This window comes from Aethalodelphis obliquidens, unplaced genomic scaffold, assembly GCF_003676395.1.
Source record: "Aethalodelphis obliquidens isolate GAN/ISIS:26980383/991018 unplaced genomic scaffold, ASM367639v1 scaffold7, whole genome shotgun sequence".
In the NCBI taxonomy this organism is placed as follows: Eukaryota; Metazoa; Chordata; class Mammalia; order Artiodactyla; family Delphinidae; genus Aethalodelphis; species Aethalodelphis obliquidens.
The window spans coordinates 21,409,593-21,423,830 of NW_020837951.1; the positions used below are offsets into that span (position 1 = coordinate 21,409,593).

The 14,238-nt window shown below is 41.3% G+C and overlaps 1 protein-coding gene across 11 annotated transcripts in view; it reads left to right on the forward strand.

Annotated features, from left to right (window-relative positions):
* The window catches only part of SUSD1 (sushi domain containing 1), a 141,594-nt gene that overhangs the window by 98,102 nt on the left and 29,254 nt on the right, over positions 1-14,238 (forward strand). For 8 of the 11 annotated variants that reach the window (XR_003432541.1, XM_027105207.1, XM_027105208.1 and 5 more), the window contains 3 exons: positions 2,074-2,170; positions 6,593-6,851; positions 14,137-14,176. Coding sequence is in view for 9 of the 11 variants with exons in the window: in XM_027105207.1 (XP_026961008.1) it covers positions 2,074-2,170; positions 6,593-6,851; positions 14,137-14,176 (396 nt within the window). In the remaining 2 variants the exon portion in view is untranslated. The remainder of the gene's footprint in view (positions 1-2,073; positions 2,171-6,592; positions 6,852-14,136; positions 14,177-14,238) is intronic. The other 3 variants (XM_027105214.1, XM_027105215.1, XR_003432542.1) reach the window with 2 other exon arrangements.

The window sequence follows — 14,238 nt, forward strand, 5'->3', positions numbered from 1 at the left end:
GACTCCATATCACCATCACAGTTTGCTCCTAAGCTCTAGACCCGCATTTCTAACTGCCTGCTGGACGAGTTCACAAGCACTTCAAACTTAACAGGTCTAGAAGTGAGCTGCATCTGAACCTTCCCTGCAGACCTTGATGAGTGACGTCACCACTGACTCAGTAGCCAAAACCGAAGCCCAGATTCCTTCCCCTTCCTTATCTTCCACCATCTTCTGTTCCGTCTCTGCCCTGCGTGTCTCCCCCACCTGCCCCCTCTTCTCCCTTCCGAGTGCCGTCACTCGCTTCAGACCTCAGGTACTTCTTGCCTAGATTTTGGAGAACCTGTGCTTTTGCTCTTTTCCAATTCATCCTCCAACAGGCAGTCCAAATTGTATTTCTAAAATACACACCTGCTAGGAATCGTTAGATGGCTTCTCATTATTTCTAGGACCTCAGATCTGGCCTATACTCACATGTGTCACTTTATTGCCCACTTCTACCCAGCTGGGACTCAACCTTTCGGACACACTGGACTCCTGCAGTTCTGTCTCTGCCCTCACTCTCTCTTACCTCCTGCCCCTGCGTATGTCTGTTTCTGTATTGGATAGGCTCACCCCCCTGCCCTTGGTGTTCTTCCTCTGCACTCCCACCACCCTCTTGTGGAACTGTATCGTAGTTCCAAGCACTGCCTGTTTATAAGACTTTCTCCACTATTAGACTGAGCTCCTGGAAAGCAGAAACCATGTCTTCCATAGCTGTTTCTCCCAGCCTCACATAGAGGTGCATAGAGGTGGCTAATAAATATTTGTTGAAAGGCAGTGTATGAATAACATATTCAGTAGAGCTTTAAAAATTATCTAGGAAGGTCTAAGTTTTTATTTATTATAATTTGAGTTGAGAATTTCCACCCCAAAGCTATTTTCTAATTGGGTAAATAGAGTCTTGAGTGTCTATTTTGGCCTCTTAGTACTAATTTCACTGTGGCAGGATTCAGAGGAATTTCAGGGGAGGGGGTGTTCATATTTTATTCTTTCTCTTTCTTCCTCCCTCCCTTTATAAATCTCGTCCACTTGATAGCACTGTGGAGAAGATTAAATGAGATGAGGCATACATAGGACACATCTATATATGTGTTGTGTGCCCAACACATGTAAGCTGTGTTACTCACAAGGCAGAGTGGCAGCTGGTACATTTATACCATGAATATAACTCCCAGTTAGATGCTAGAACGCTGGTGTCAGCCGATCAACCAACATTCTCCTCCCTGTGGAATACCTATTTGGGAAATCTGGTTGCTGGGGAGAGCAAGATAAGGACAGACAGCTGTGTGATTATAAAGGCTCTAGAAGTCTAGGGAATTCCCCGGTGGTCCAGCGGTTAGGACTCTGTGCTTTCACTGCCGAGGGCACAGGTTCGATCCCTGGTGGGGGAACTAAGATCCCACGAGCTGCGCGGCGCAGCCAAAAAATATATAATAATAATAATAATAATAAATAAACTGTTCCTAAAGGATCTAGAAGTCTGATAAGCTGGTCTCCCCACCAAATAAGAACCTATTTACCAAGTTAATTGAAAGGCCCACAGCATCCACCATCTGTCAGGGCTGGGGCATCATTTTTTTTTTTAATTGTAATAAAATATATACAACATAAAATGTACCATTTTAATTATTTTTTCAGGACACAATTTATTGGCATTAAGTGCATTCACAATGTTGTAAACCATCACCATTATCTATTCCTAAAATGTTTTTATCACCCGAGGCAGAAACTCTGTTGACCATTAAGCAATAACTCCCCATTTCCTACACACCCCCTCAACCCTTGGCAACCTCTAATCTATTTCTGTCTCTATGGATTTACCTGTTCCAGATATTTCATGTAAGTGGAATCACGCAATAGTTGTCCTTCTGTGTCTGGCTTATTTCATTTAGCCTAATGTGTTCAAGATTCATCCATGTCGGAGCATGTGTCTGAATTTGCTCATCTCTTCTTACATGAAAACTTTCCTCTTGATGCCCCATGAGGACCACTTTTTTCATGCTTCTGCTCGTTCTGATCATACCCCCTTTCTTCTTTTCAACATGTTTTCAGAGCCTCCCCTTCCGGAAGTAGACTTTTTCACTGTGCACGGAGGGCCTTTACCACGCCTGAGACTGAGGAAAGCCAAGGAGAAAAATGGACCCATCAGGTCAGTAGTGGCCTCTTTTCCATGGCTGCCCAGTGATCTCCATGGAGTGTTTTGAAAACTTTGGTTTGAGTGAGGAGGAGACTTCTCTTTAGGTGGCTTCACTGGAGTAGTTGAGTCAGTGCAGTCAGTACCTCATTTTTTGTTTCCTTGGGTACAGACTGGGCCTTTAATTCCAGCTAGCACCCTCCCTAATGAATAGAGAGACTTGTAAAGGACCAGAGACAAGCATTTGGGCAGCTGAGCTCGAGAAATTAAATCCGTTCCATTGGTCATTAGATGAGCACTGGTTGGGTGCCCGTGACATGTCAGGCTATCACTTTGCACTCACGCCTCCAGGTACATCCTTTAGTGATGGTGGATCAGGAACATCATTTCATTTACAAAAAATATATATATTTTTTCCTTTATTTAAGGATGATCTTGGGGGGTGTGTAGTGCTTTCTTATTTATTTATTTTTTTATTGAAGTAGAGTTGATTTACAATGTTGTTACAATCTCTGCAGTACAGCAGAGTGACTCAGTTATACACGTACAGACCTTTTTTTTAAATATTCTTTTCCATTATGGTTTACCACAGGATATTGAATATAGTTCCCTGAGCTGTACATTAGGACCTTGTTATTTATCCATTCTAAAGTAACAGTTTGCATCTACCAATCCCAAACTCCCAGTCCATCCCTCTCCCTCCCCCACTCCCATGTGTGTAGTGATTGCTGGAAGAGTCATTTGGATCATTCTTTTAATTCATTCATGTATTGAGATGTGAGCAAGACACTGCATTGTTAACAACTGCTTCTGGGACTCCAGGTGGTATTAGGATGGAAGGAATTTACCTCAGTTGCTGGACTACCTTGTGTGCAATTAAGCTTTTTATTTACAAAGGTCATGGCAGGATTAGGAAAGCAGAATTATTCCCTTTTCAGAGAGGAAAATTGAGGTTTGCCTGGAGAGATGAGTAACTTAGCGACAGTAGCAAATCAAGGAGATGGCAACAACCTGTTTCTTTGACCGAACTTACACTGCCTGTGTCTCTCCTGACCCTTCAGTCTAATGACCCTGCTGTACCATCAAGGTAAAATTCGTGAGGTATCACAAAACTATAAAAAAGAAAGTCGGGCTTCCCTGGTGGCGCAGTGGTTGAGAGTCCGCCTGCCGATGCAGGGGACACGGGTTCGTGCCCCGGTCCGGGAAGATCCCACATGCCGCGTAGCGGCTGGGCCCGTGAGCCATGGCCGCTGAGCCTGCGCGTCCGGAGCCTGTTGCTCCGCAACGGGAGAGGCCACAACAGTGAGAGGCCCGCGTACCGCAAAAAAAAAAAAAAAAAAAAGAAAGCCTATCGATATTATGTGTCCATTTGTAATGAAACTTGAGCTTTTTAATCTATTAGTTTGAGTTCAGTAAGTGCTCAAAAGTCTTTCCAGGCATGGATATGGCCTAAGTTGTTCTATTTCTTGATTCCTGACAAGTTACTGGAAGGCATTGTAATTCTGTTGCTATAAGGAGAGCAGAAGTTGTGATCTCACTGCCTGAGAGAATTTGCAAGACGTACGTGATATTTAGGCCAGATGATTATGTAAGGCAGAAAGAAAAGCCAAATGACAGTCTATCCTTGTGGCTCTGTGCCGGCCAGTGCCTCCAAAACAGGAAGTGGAGATCTATGAGTCATTCAAGGGAGGGTGGTGGTGAAAAAGAGGGGAGAAGTCCTTCCAGAGCAGTCATGCTCTAAACAGCCACAACTGCTTCCCCAACATCATCGGGGCTAATTACCAGCAGGCAATTGGGGGGTTTTTTGGCCCGACTGCCTGGTTTGAGCTGGGGGTAGCAGCACCGCCAGCGTGTGACAGGCCGGAGTCTGCCTTGTACGTTGTCAGGGGACAGTGGCTTGGGCACAAGGCGAGCAGGGGCTCTGGGGCCACACTCCCTTCCTTAGCTTGGTGGTCTCGGGTGGATGATACAGGCTGTGGCTGGGCTCTCTTAATGCTAGTGTCTCCCACACTTGCCAGCTTACAAGTGTACCTGGGGTGCTTTATCAGCTGTATGAATTCTCAGACTCCACTGGAGATTTTGATTCAGTAGATCTGGGATGGGGGCTGGGAATTTGTACAATTATCAGGCAACTCAGGTGATTATGATCATGCTAATTGGGGATACCGCTTTATGCGTCATGAATGGTGCCTCTACTGGGCAACGTTCAGAACCAAAAGAGTTCAGGTGAGCCTTGAACTTGCACTTGCATATCACCACCTACATGGAAAGGTGAGAGGGACTTGAAGATGTGCTTACGGACAGCATGGAGTCTGCTGCCTATTTACTTTCTTACCTGCGGCCATGATTCATAGGGATGTCTTCAAGTCCCCAGGAAAGTTTGTTGTTATAAGTGTTCCGTTGTCGGCAGTGGAGGCTTAGTAAATGTTTACTGGTGATGGCAGTGACAAGTCATTGCCCTGCAGACTTTACTTTGTCCCTTTTGTAGAAAGCCCTATGCTGAAAGTGAACCCAGAAACTTTGTGGAAATCAGGGGCCTGAGGACACCTAGGAATTTGGGGAGCCTGGTTGGTGGATAGTTTCCAAATCCAACACCTGCTGTTGGGGAGGACTCCCTTTTCTTAACCTAGTAACTCATGAGCTCTTAGGAAGCAGGAGATGGGGCATTAGGAATGCGGAGCAGGAAGCGTATACTTATTGGTAAAATAGAATTATGTGTGCTAATGAGTTTTGGAAATTACCCTAATCGTATTTGGTGCTGATGCATGTTTTTCTTCTTTACTGAAATTTCAACTCAAGAAACATTAGTGAGGAATCAGTCACAGCCAAAGAGCTGTGCAAGGATTTGCAAGGATACAAGAGTAAATCATTCAATAAAGACGCAGACGTAGAGAATGGACTTGAGGACACGGGGAGGGGGAAGGGTAAGCTGGGACAAAGAGAGTGGCATGGACATATATACACTACCAAATGTAAAATAGATAGCTAGTGGGAAGCAGCCGCATAGCACAGGGAGATCAGCTCGGTGCTTTGTGTCCACCTAGAGGGGTGGGATAGGGAGGGTGGGAGGGAGGGAGACGCAAGAGGGAGGAGATATGGGAACATATGTATATGTATAGCTGATTCACTTTGTTATAAAGCAGAAACTAACACACCATTGTAAAGCCATTATACTCCAACAAAGATGTTAAAAAAAAAAGCACCCCTATGAACTTAAAAAAAAAAAAGAGTAAATCATTCAAATCCCTGCTATCAAGCCTGATAGAAAAAGCAGACATCCCAACACCTACTATACTAGAGGCAGGACATGAGTCCCAAATAGATGGGAATAAAAAGAAAGGCGTGATTCATTCTCAGAGTGTTTTTTTTTTTTTTAACATCTTTATTGGAGTATAATTGCTTTACAATGGTGTGTTAGTTTCTGCTTTATAACAAAGTGAAACAGTTATACATATACATATGTTCCCATGTCTCTTCCCTGTTGCATCTCCCTCCCTCCCGCCCTCCCTATCCCACCCCTCTATGTGGTCACAAAGCACTGAGCTGATCTCCCTGTGCTATGCGGCTGCTTCCCGCTAGCAATCTATTTTACGTTTGGTAGTGTATATATGTCCATGCCACTCTCTCACTTTGTCACAGCTTACCCTTCCCCCTCCCCATATCCTCAAGTCCATGCTCTAGTAGGTCTCTCAGAGTGTTTTTGTTCTTACACTTCCTTTCACTGACAGATTTTGTATTTGGTGGGATAAATAATACTAAAACACATGACAAAAATGACACCTGGTTGCTAGTTTGTTTCTTTGTCCACATCTAGGGAACATATGAGATTTTCCCTTTCCGGCTCTTTCAGGATATTGTTAGACTAGATGAACTCATGATGATCTGTACTCCATGCTTCTCATTCATTTCACAGGAACTTTGGTATCAGTAGCGAACTGGAGGGAATGTAAATCACGTGAGTTCCGTTTTAGGTACCCCATGTGATTGCGTGGAGCCTTTTTGCAGATTTAGTGCATTAACTCTTGTAGGCATTTGGCCTCCATGTGACTGCTAAACCCTTTCCACAGCTGGGCTTTATTTGCCTATTTGAAAATCACTGATTAGATCAACTTTAAGACACATATACTCAGGTAGTTATACGTGCAGCAACTTCTCCCAGCTAAAGAGGATTTACCGGATAGCCATCTGCAGCCAGAACTTGGAGAGATCCCTCACCCAGTGTCATCTGGCATTAACACTGCTGGTTCCAACTGGAGTTCCATGACGGTGGGAGCTGTCAGACCGTAAATCCCACACGGGCAAGGACTTTTATCCAGTGTTGCATCTCCAGTGTCTAGAAAAGTGTTGATCTCATAGCAGGTGCTCAACAAATACGAATAAATGAATGAACGAATCCCCCAAGCAAGGATCTGATAGACATTTTCTTTTCTCTTCCAGTTCATATCAGGTGTTAGTGCTTCCCCTGGCCCTCCAAAGCACATTTGTTTGTGATTCTGAAGAGGCTACCTCATTCTTTAGCAATGCTTCTGGTGCTGATGGATATGTGACGGCAGAACTGCTGGCCAAGGATGTTCCCGATGATGCCATGGAGATATCTATCGGAGACAGGCTGTACTATGGGAAATATTATAATGCACCCTTGAAAATAGGGAATGATTACTGCATTATATTACGAATCACAAGTGAATGGAATAAGGTATATTTCTTTAAAAACTCTTGTGAATTCTATATTTTCCTCTTCATGTGAAAGTTAAATATTTGCACATTTTTCCCAATATTTGAGATGAACACTGCTTGTAAGAACAATAAGAACGTGTTGAATCTTTTCACTTTATAAAGGATGAGCAGGTGAAACCTTTTTGGAGGTTGATGTTCTGAACTTGCTGGGGGACCTGTTTGGACTGAACTAGTTGGGGTTCTTCTTTAAGAAGCTTCAAGAATGCCCTCATCCTATTGCACTGCTGAAGCCCGAGTTGGAGAGGAACATCTAGATCTTTCTGTCACTTCCCCATACTCCTGCCAGACTGCTGCCTCTCCTCATTCTCCAGGAAGCCAGCAGGAGGGGCAGATTAAGTTCAGCACTATTTTCTGGCTCTATTTTCTGCTTCCGTTATTTCCTTGGCTATTGCGTAAGCCTCACTCTCCTCTCTCCGTCCTTAGAAAGGCTATGTTTTTCCAGTGCTGGTTCTTTCTTGAGACATACAACGACATATTCATTACAGAATGAATAGATGAGGACTTCCCTGGCAGTCCAGTGGTTAAGACTCCGTGCTTCCAATGCAGGGGGGCGTGGGTTTGATCCCTGGTCAGGGAACTGAGATCCCATCTACCATGCAGTGTGGCCAAAAAAAAAAAAAGAATAGATAAATATAATGAGCTAGACATAGCAAGAGCTGGATGGGTCAGTCAAGGGTGGAAGATCTAGAAGAAACATTGTGATGGTTGCCCTAGGAGGACTCAAGGTTTGGTATCAATTCATATTGGTTGGTAATGGAAACTAGAAAAAATAATATTAATAGAAACATCTCTTGACTGATGAATTTGAGCCATCTTGCGTGTAAGGTTCATCACATATTTAAAACTGAAACACGCAATTAAATTCTGTATAGGACACAAGTTACATGTGCCATTATCATGCTTGATATAAAACTAAGAATATGTCCAAGTAGCAAAAAGTTCTGGTGGTGTTTTGTGGCAATTACGTAGGGATTAAGAATTGGAAGACTAAAGTCCAGAATATATTGCCCTGAATTTGTTCCAAAGGTGTTTATGACTTAGACAAGGCCTCCTTGCTGGAAAATTACCCGGAGATCCTGACTTGGTGTTTCTAGCCATAGACAACACGGGCAGTACCATATGTGTGCAACTTAGAGATTGCTCAGAGAGCTGCTGTCTCAGATTGAGACTTTGGTCTGGGAGGGTGTATTAGTTATCTTGGGCTGCCATTTCAAAATACCATAGACTGCGTGGCTTAAACAACAGACATTTATTTCTCATAGTTCTGGAGACGGGAAAGTCCAAGATTAAGGTGCAGGCTACTTTGGTTCCCCGGGGAAGACCCTTTTCCTGGCTTGCAGACAGCTGCCTTCTTGCTGTGTCCTCATGTGGTGGGGACTGAGTGAGCTCTGATCAGTCTTCCTCATCTTATGGACCCTGATCCCATCATGTGGGCCCTACCCTCATGACCTCATCTAAACCTAATTGCATTCCAAAGGCCCTACCTCCAAATAACATCACATTGAGGGTTAGGGCTTCAATATGGATCAATATCAATTTGGGGCACAAAGGGAATGAAGTGGGAGATTATGATAAGAATTCTAGTTTATAGGGAACTTTCCTGTGATGTCATTGATGCCTCTTTTTCATACAGCTAAGCGGAACACGTGCTTGTTCTTTGAAATAATTTATATTTGGACTCACATATTTGAATTGCTATTACTTCCCCTGTGGGTTTCAAATATATTAGTGTTGCAGACATATTAAAATCAGTAGTGATTTATTTATTTATTTTTCTTTTTAAAACAGCTTTACTGAGATGCGATTCATATAATTCTAAAGTGTACAATTCAATGGTTTTTAATATATTTACAAGATGGTGGTAATGCAACAATCACCATCTAATACTCAGACATTTAGCAGTGATAATTTTTAATATTTATTTTTAATTGTGGTAAAATACACATAAAATTTACCATCTTAACAATTTTTAAACTAACAATTTGGTAGTGTCGAGTACACTTACACTGTTAAGAAACCAATCTTCAGAACTTTTCATCTTGCAAGACTGAAACTCTGTACCCATTAAACAACTCCCCATTCCTCCTCTTCTTCCCCAACTCCTGGCAACTACCCTTTTACTTTCTGTCTCTATGAATTTGACTAGTTACCTTGTATAAGTAGACTCATACAGTATTTATCTTTTTGTGATTGTCTTATTTCATTTAGCATAATGTCTTCAAGGGTCACTCATGCTGTAGCATGTTTCAGAATTTCCTTTCTTTTTAAGGCTGAATAATATTCCATTGTACGTATGGATAAACATTTTGTTTATCCATGATCTGTAGATGGACACTTGGGTTGCTTCCATCTTTTGGCAATTGCAAATAATGCTCCTGTGGCCATGGGTGTTCCAATATCTCTTTGAGTCTCTGCTTTCACTTCTTTTGGGTATACACCCTCAAGTGGAATTGTTGGATCGTTTGGTAATTTTATTAATTCTTTTTGAAGATCCCCATACAGTTTTCCATAGCCACTGCACCATTTTACACTCCCACCGACAGTGTACAAGCATTCCATTTTCTCCACATCCTCCCCAACACTTGCTGTTTTCTGTTTTAATGATGGCCTTCCTAATGGATGTCTGGTGGCTTCACATTGTGGTTTTGGTTTGCATTTCCATAATGATTTATGATGTTGAGCTTGTTTTCAGATACTTTTGACAATTTGTATATCTTCTTTGGAGAAATGGTTATTCAAGTCCTTTGCCCATCTTTGAAGTGATTTATTTCTTTGTTGTTGAGTTTTAGGCGCTTGCTATATATTCTGGATACGTGATTTACCAATATTTTCTCCCATTATGTGAGTTGCCTTTTTACTCTGTTGATAGTGTCCTTTGATGCACAAAAGTTCTTCATTTTGATGAAATCCAATTTGCCTATTTTTTCTTTTGTCGCCTATGCTTTTGGTGTCATATCTAAGAAATCATTGCCAAATGTAATTTCCCAAAGCTTTTCCTTTGTGTTTTCTTCTAAGAGTTTTAAGTCTTATATTTAGGCTTGATCCATTTTGAGTTAATTTTTGTATATGGTGTTAGGTAATGGTCCTACTTCATTCTTTTGCATGTGGTTATCCAGTTTTCCCAGCACGATTTTTTTGAAGATTTCCTTTGCCCATTGAATGGTCTAGGTACTCTTGTCAAAAGTCATTTGAGGGGGGCTTCCCTGGTGGCACAGTGGTTGAGAATCCGCCTGCCGATGCAGGGGACGCGGGTTCGTGCCCCCGTCCGGGAAGATCCCACATGCCGCGGAGCGGCTGGGCCCGTGAGCCGTGGCCGCTGAGCCTGCGCGTCCGGAGCCTGTGCTCCGCAACGGGAGAGGCCACAGTGGTGCGAGGCCTGCGTACCGAAAAAAAAAAAAAAAAAAAGGTCATTTGAGGGAATTCCCTGGCGGTCCAGTAATTAGGACTCCACGCTTCCACTGCAGGGGGCATGGGTTCGATCCCTGGTCGGGGAACTAAGATCCTGCATGCTGTGAGGCACAGCCAAAAAAAAAAGTCATTTGATATATATGCAAGAGTTTATTTCCGGGCTCTCTATACTATTCCATTGGTTTGTATGTCTGTCTTTAGACCAGTACCACACTTTTTTTTATTATTATTACTTTTTATTGCAGTATAGTTGATTTACAATGTTGTGTTAGTTTCTGCTGTACAGCAAAGTGAATCAGTTACACATATACATATATCCACTCCTTTTTAGGTTCCTTTCCCATGTAGGTCATTACAGAGTATTGAGTAGAGTTCCCTGTGCTATATACTAGATTCTTAGTACCACACCATTTTGATTACTGTAGCTTTGTAAATCAGGAAGTGTGAGTTTTCCAGTTCCCCTTTTTGTTTTTCCTTCTGTATATCTGTCCCAATAAACATCATTACCATGTTCCCAGTTGTCAAGACAGAAATCTAGGAATAATTCTTGTCTCCTCCCTTTTTTCTTATCTTCTTGTGCAGTCCATCATTAAATTGTGTCAATTCTATCACATTAATGCCATTTAAGATCATCCTTTCCTCTCTTTCATTAACACTGCTTAGCTTTTGACATCTCTTGTCTGAACATCAATTTTCTAACTCATTTTCTTGTCTCTTATTCTACCTATCTCCTTGCTCCATACTACTGCCATCATGTATTTCATAAAATGCACATCTGATCAAGGCACTCCATTTTAATGAACTCCCTTCTTCACCTTGCCATTTCAATTTCTCTCTTTTAATACACTCAGTTCCCTAGTAACTGCCTTGCTGTCTGAGGTCCTTTTTCTTCCTCAGTGTCTTGAACTATACCCTTCACTGGTTACTCTTGCATATTATCTTTTATTTTAATTAATTAATTATTTAATTAACATCTTTTTTGGAGTATAATTGCTTTACAATGGTGTGTTAGTTTCTGGTTTATAACAAAGTGAATCAGTTTTACATATACATATATCCCCATATCTCCTCCTTCTTGTGTATCCCTCCCACCCTCCCTATTCCACCCCTCTAGGTGGTCACAAAGCACCAAGCTAATCTCCCTGTGCTATGTGGCTGCTTCCCACTAGCTCTGTTTTACATTTGGTAGTGTATATATGACCATGCCACTCTCTCACTTTGTCCCAGTTTACCGTTCCCCCTCCCCGTGTCCTCAAGTCCATTCTCTATGTCTGCGTCTATTTTCATGTCCTGTACCTAGGTTCTTCAGAACCTTTTTTTTTTTTTTAGATTCCATATATATGTGTTAGCATACAGTATTTGTTTTTCTCTTTCTGACTTACTTCACTCTGTATGACAGCTCCATCCACCTCACTACAAATAACTCAATTTCGTTGCTTTTTATGGCTGAGTAATATTCCATTGTATATATGTGCCACATCTTCGTTATCCATTCATCTGTCAATGGACACTTAGGTTGTTTCCATGTCCTGGCTATTGTAAATAGAGCTGCAATGAACATTGTGGTACCTGACTCTTTTTGAATTATGGTATTTTCAGGGTATATGCCCAGTAGTGGGATTGCTAGGTCATATATGGTAGTTCTATTTTTAGTTTTTTAAGGAAACTCCATACTGTTCTCTATAGTGGCTGTATCAATTTACATTCCCATCAACAGTGCAAGAGGGTTCCCTTTTCTCCACACCCTCTCCAGCATTTATTGTTTGTAGATTTTTTGATGATGGCCATTCTGACCAGTGTGAGGTGATACCTCATTGTAGTTTTAATTTGCATTTCTCTAATGATTAGTGATGTTGAGCATCCTTTCATGAGTTTGTTGGCAATCTGTATATCTTCTTTGGAGAAATGTCTATTTAGGTCTTCTGCCCATTTTTGGATTGGGTTGTTTGTTTTTTGATATTGAGTTGCATGAGCTTCTTGTAAATTTTGGAGATTAATCCTTTGTCAGTTGTTTCATTTGCAAATATTTTCTCCCATTCTGAGGGTTGTCTTTTTGTCTTATTTATGTTTTCTTTTGCTGTGCAAAAGCTTTTAAGTTTCATTAGGTCCCATTTGTTTATTTTTGTTTTTATTTTCATTTCTCTAGGAGGTGGGTCAAAAAGGATCTTGCTGTGATTTATGTCATAGAGTGTTCTGCCTATGTTTTCCTCTAAGAGTCTTATAGTGTTTGACCTTACATTTAGGTCTTTAATACACTTTGAGTTTATTTTTGTGTATGGTATTAGGAAGTGTTCTAATTTCATTCTTTTACATGTAACTGTCCAGTTTTCCCAGCACCACTTACTGAAGAGGCTGTCTTTTCTCCACTGTATATTCTTGCCTCCTTTATCAAAGATAAGGTGACCATATGTGCGTGGGTTTATCTCTGGGCTTTCTATCCTGTTCCATTGATCTGTCTTTCTGTTTTTGTGCCAGTACCATACTGTCTTGATTACTGTAACTTTGTAGTATGGTCTAAAGTCAGGGAGCCTGATTCTTCCAGCTCCGTTTTTCTTTCTCAAGATTGCTTTCCTATTAGGGTTTTTTTTGTGTTTCCATACAAATTGTGAAATTTTTTGTTCTAGTTCTGTGAAAAATGCCATTGGTAGTTTGATAGGGATTGCACTGACTCTGTAGATTGCTTTGGGTAGTATAGTCATTTTCACAATGTTGATTCTTCCAATCCAAGAACATGGTATATCTCTCCATCTGTTTGTATCATCTTTAATTTCTTTCATCATTGTCTTATAGTTTTCTGCATACAGGTCTTTTGTCCCCTTAGGGATGTTTATTCCTAGGTATTTTATTCTTTTTGTTGCAGTGGTAAATGGGAGCGTTTCCTTAATTTCTCCTTCAGATTTTTCATCATTAGTGTATAGGAATTGCATGTTATCTTTTATTAAATGCACTTGATGCACTAAGCATCAAGGCAAAATTTAGTCACGTTCAAAACCTTGTGGACATTTTAAGCTTTTCCCAGAATTTATCAGTGTAAATATAGTTTTTCAATTTTTAATAAAATAAACCCAGAATGACTAAGCTTGTCACTTGAAAGAGAATTACTTAATGAAGTTGAAGGAATCTTTCTTTAACCTCTACTATTTGGTTTCCTCTGGGGAATTTTTTGCTGACTTGTATCATAAATCAGTGGTAATCCTAGCATTCCTAACAGACAAATATGCCTATAATATCAGCAGGGGAGAAGAAGAGAAGGTATTTCATGCCAATGAGTTTGTGGGTTGCTTCTACCACGGATGAGCTTTCATACATGTTCCTTTAGCTTTCTTCCTGGTTCTTGGCTATGTTTTGGGTAACTGAGTTTGCCTGGGAAATATCATCTAGAGAAGTGAAGTATTTGTATATACCAGGCCGTCTCATAGCCTTGCACATAACATGCATTACTACTTCTTGCTGAACCTGGATGTGACCCCAGAATCCTTTTCAACATACTGTAGTTCTCCAGGCAGTCAGTGCCAGTTGCTGAGAGCTGACAAGGGGCATGGAACTTACCACCATCCCTGCTCTTTCCTCATAGCATCTGCTTCCTGAGATACATTGGAAAGCTTTAGGGTCATCCATTCCTAAGATCACTTCTGTCTCTGCTGCCCACGCCAGTCCTTTTGAACACTTGGTGATCATAAGGCTAAATTGTAAGATGTTAGAGCTAGAAGAGATTTTAAAGATCGTTTGGTCCAAAATAAGAGATAAAACCCTGCAACTTGGAGGGCTAAAGTGTGTTATTTAAACTGAAATCACATGCCACCCAATTATATGTGTTGCTGTGTTTTCCTTTATAGGTGAGAAGAAGCTCCTGTGCAGTTTGGGCTCAGGTAAAAGGTAAAACCATTTTCTGCCTAAGACTGTTCTCCTTATTTCTCCTCTGTCCACTCTGCAGCATC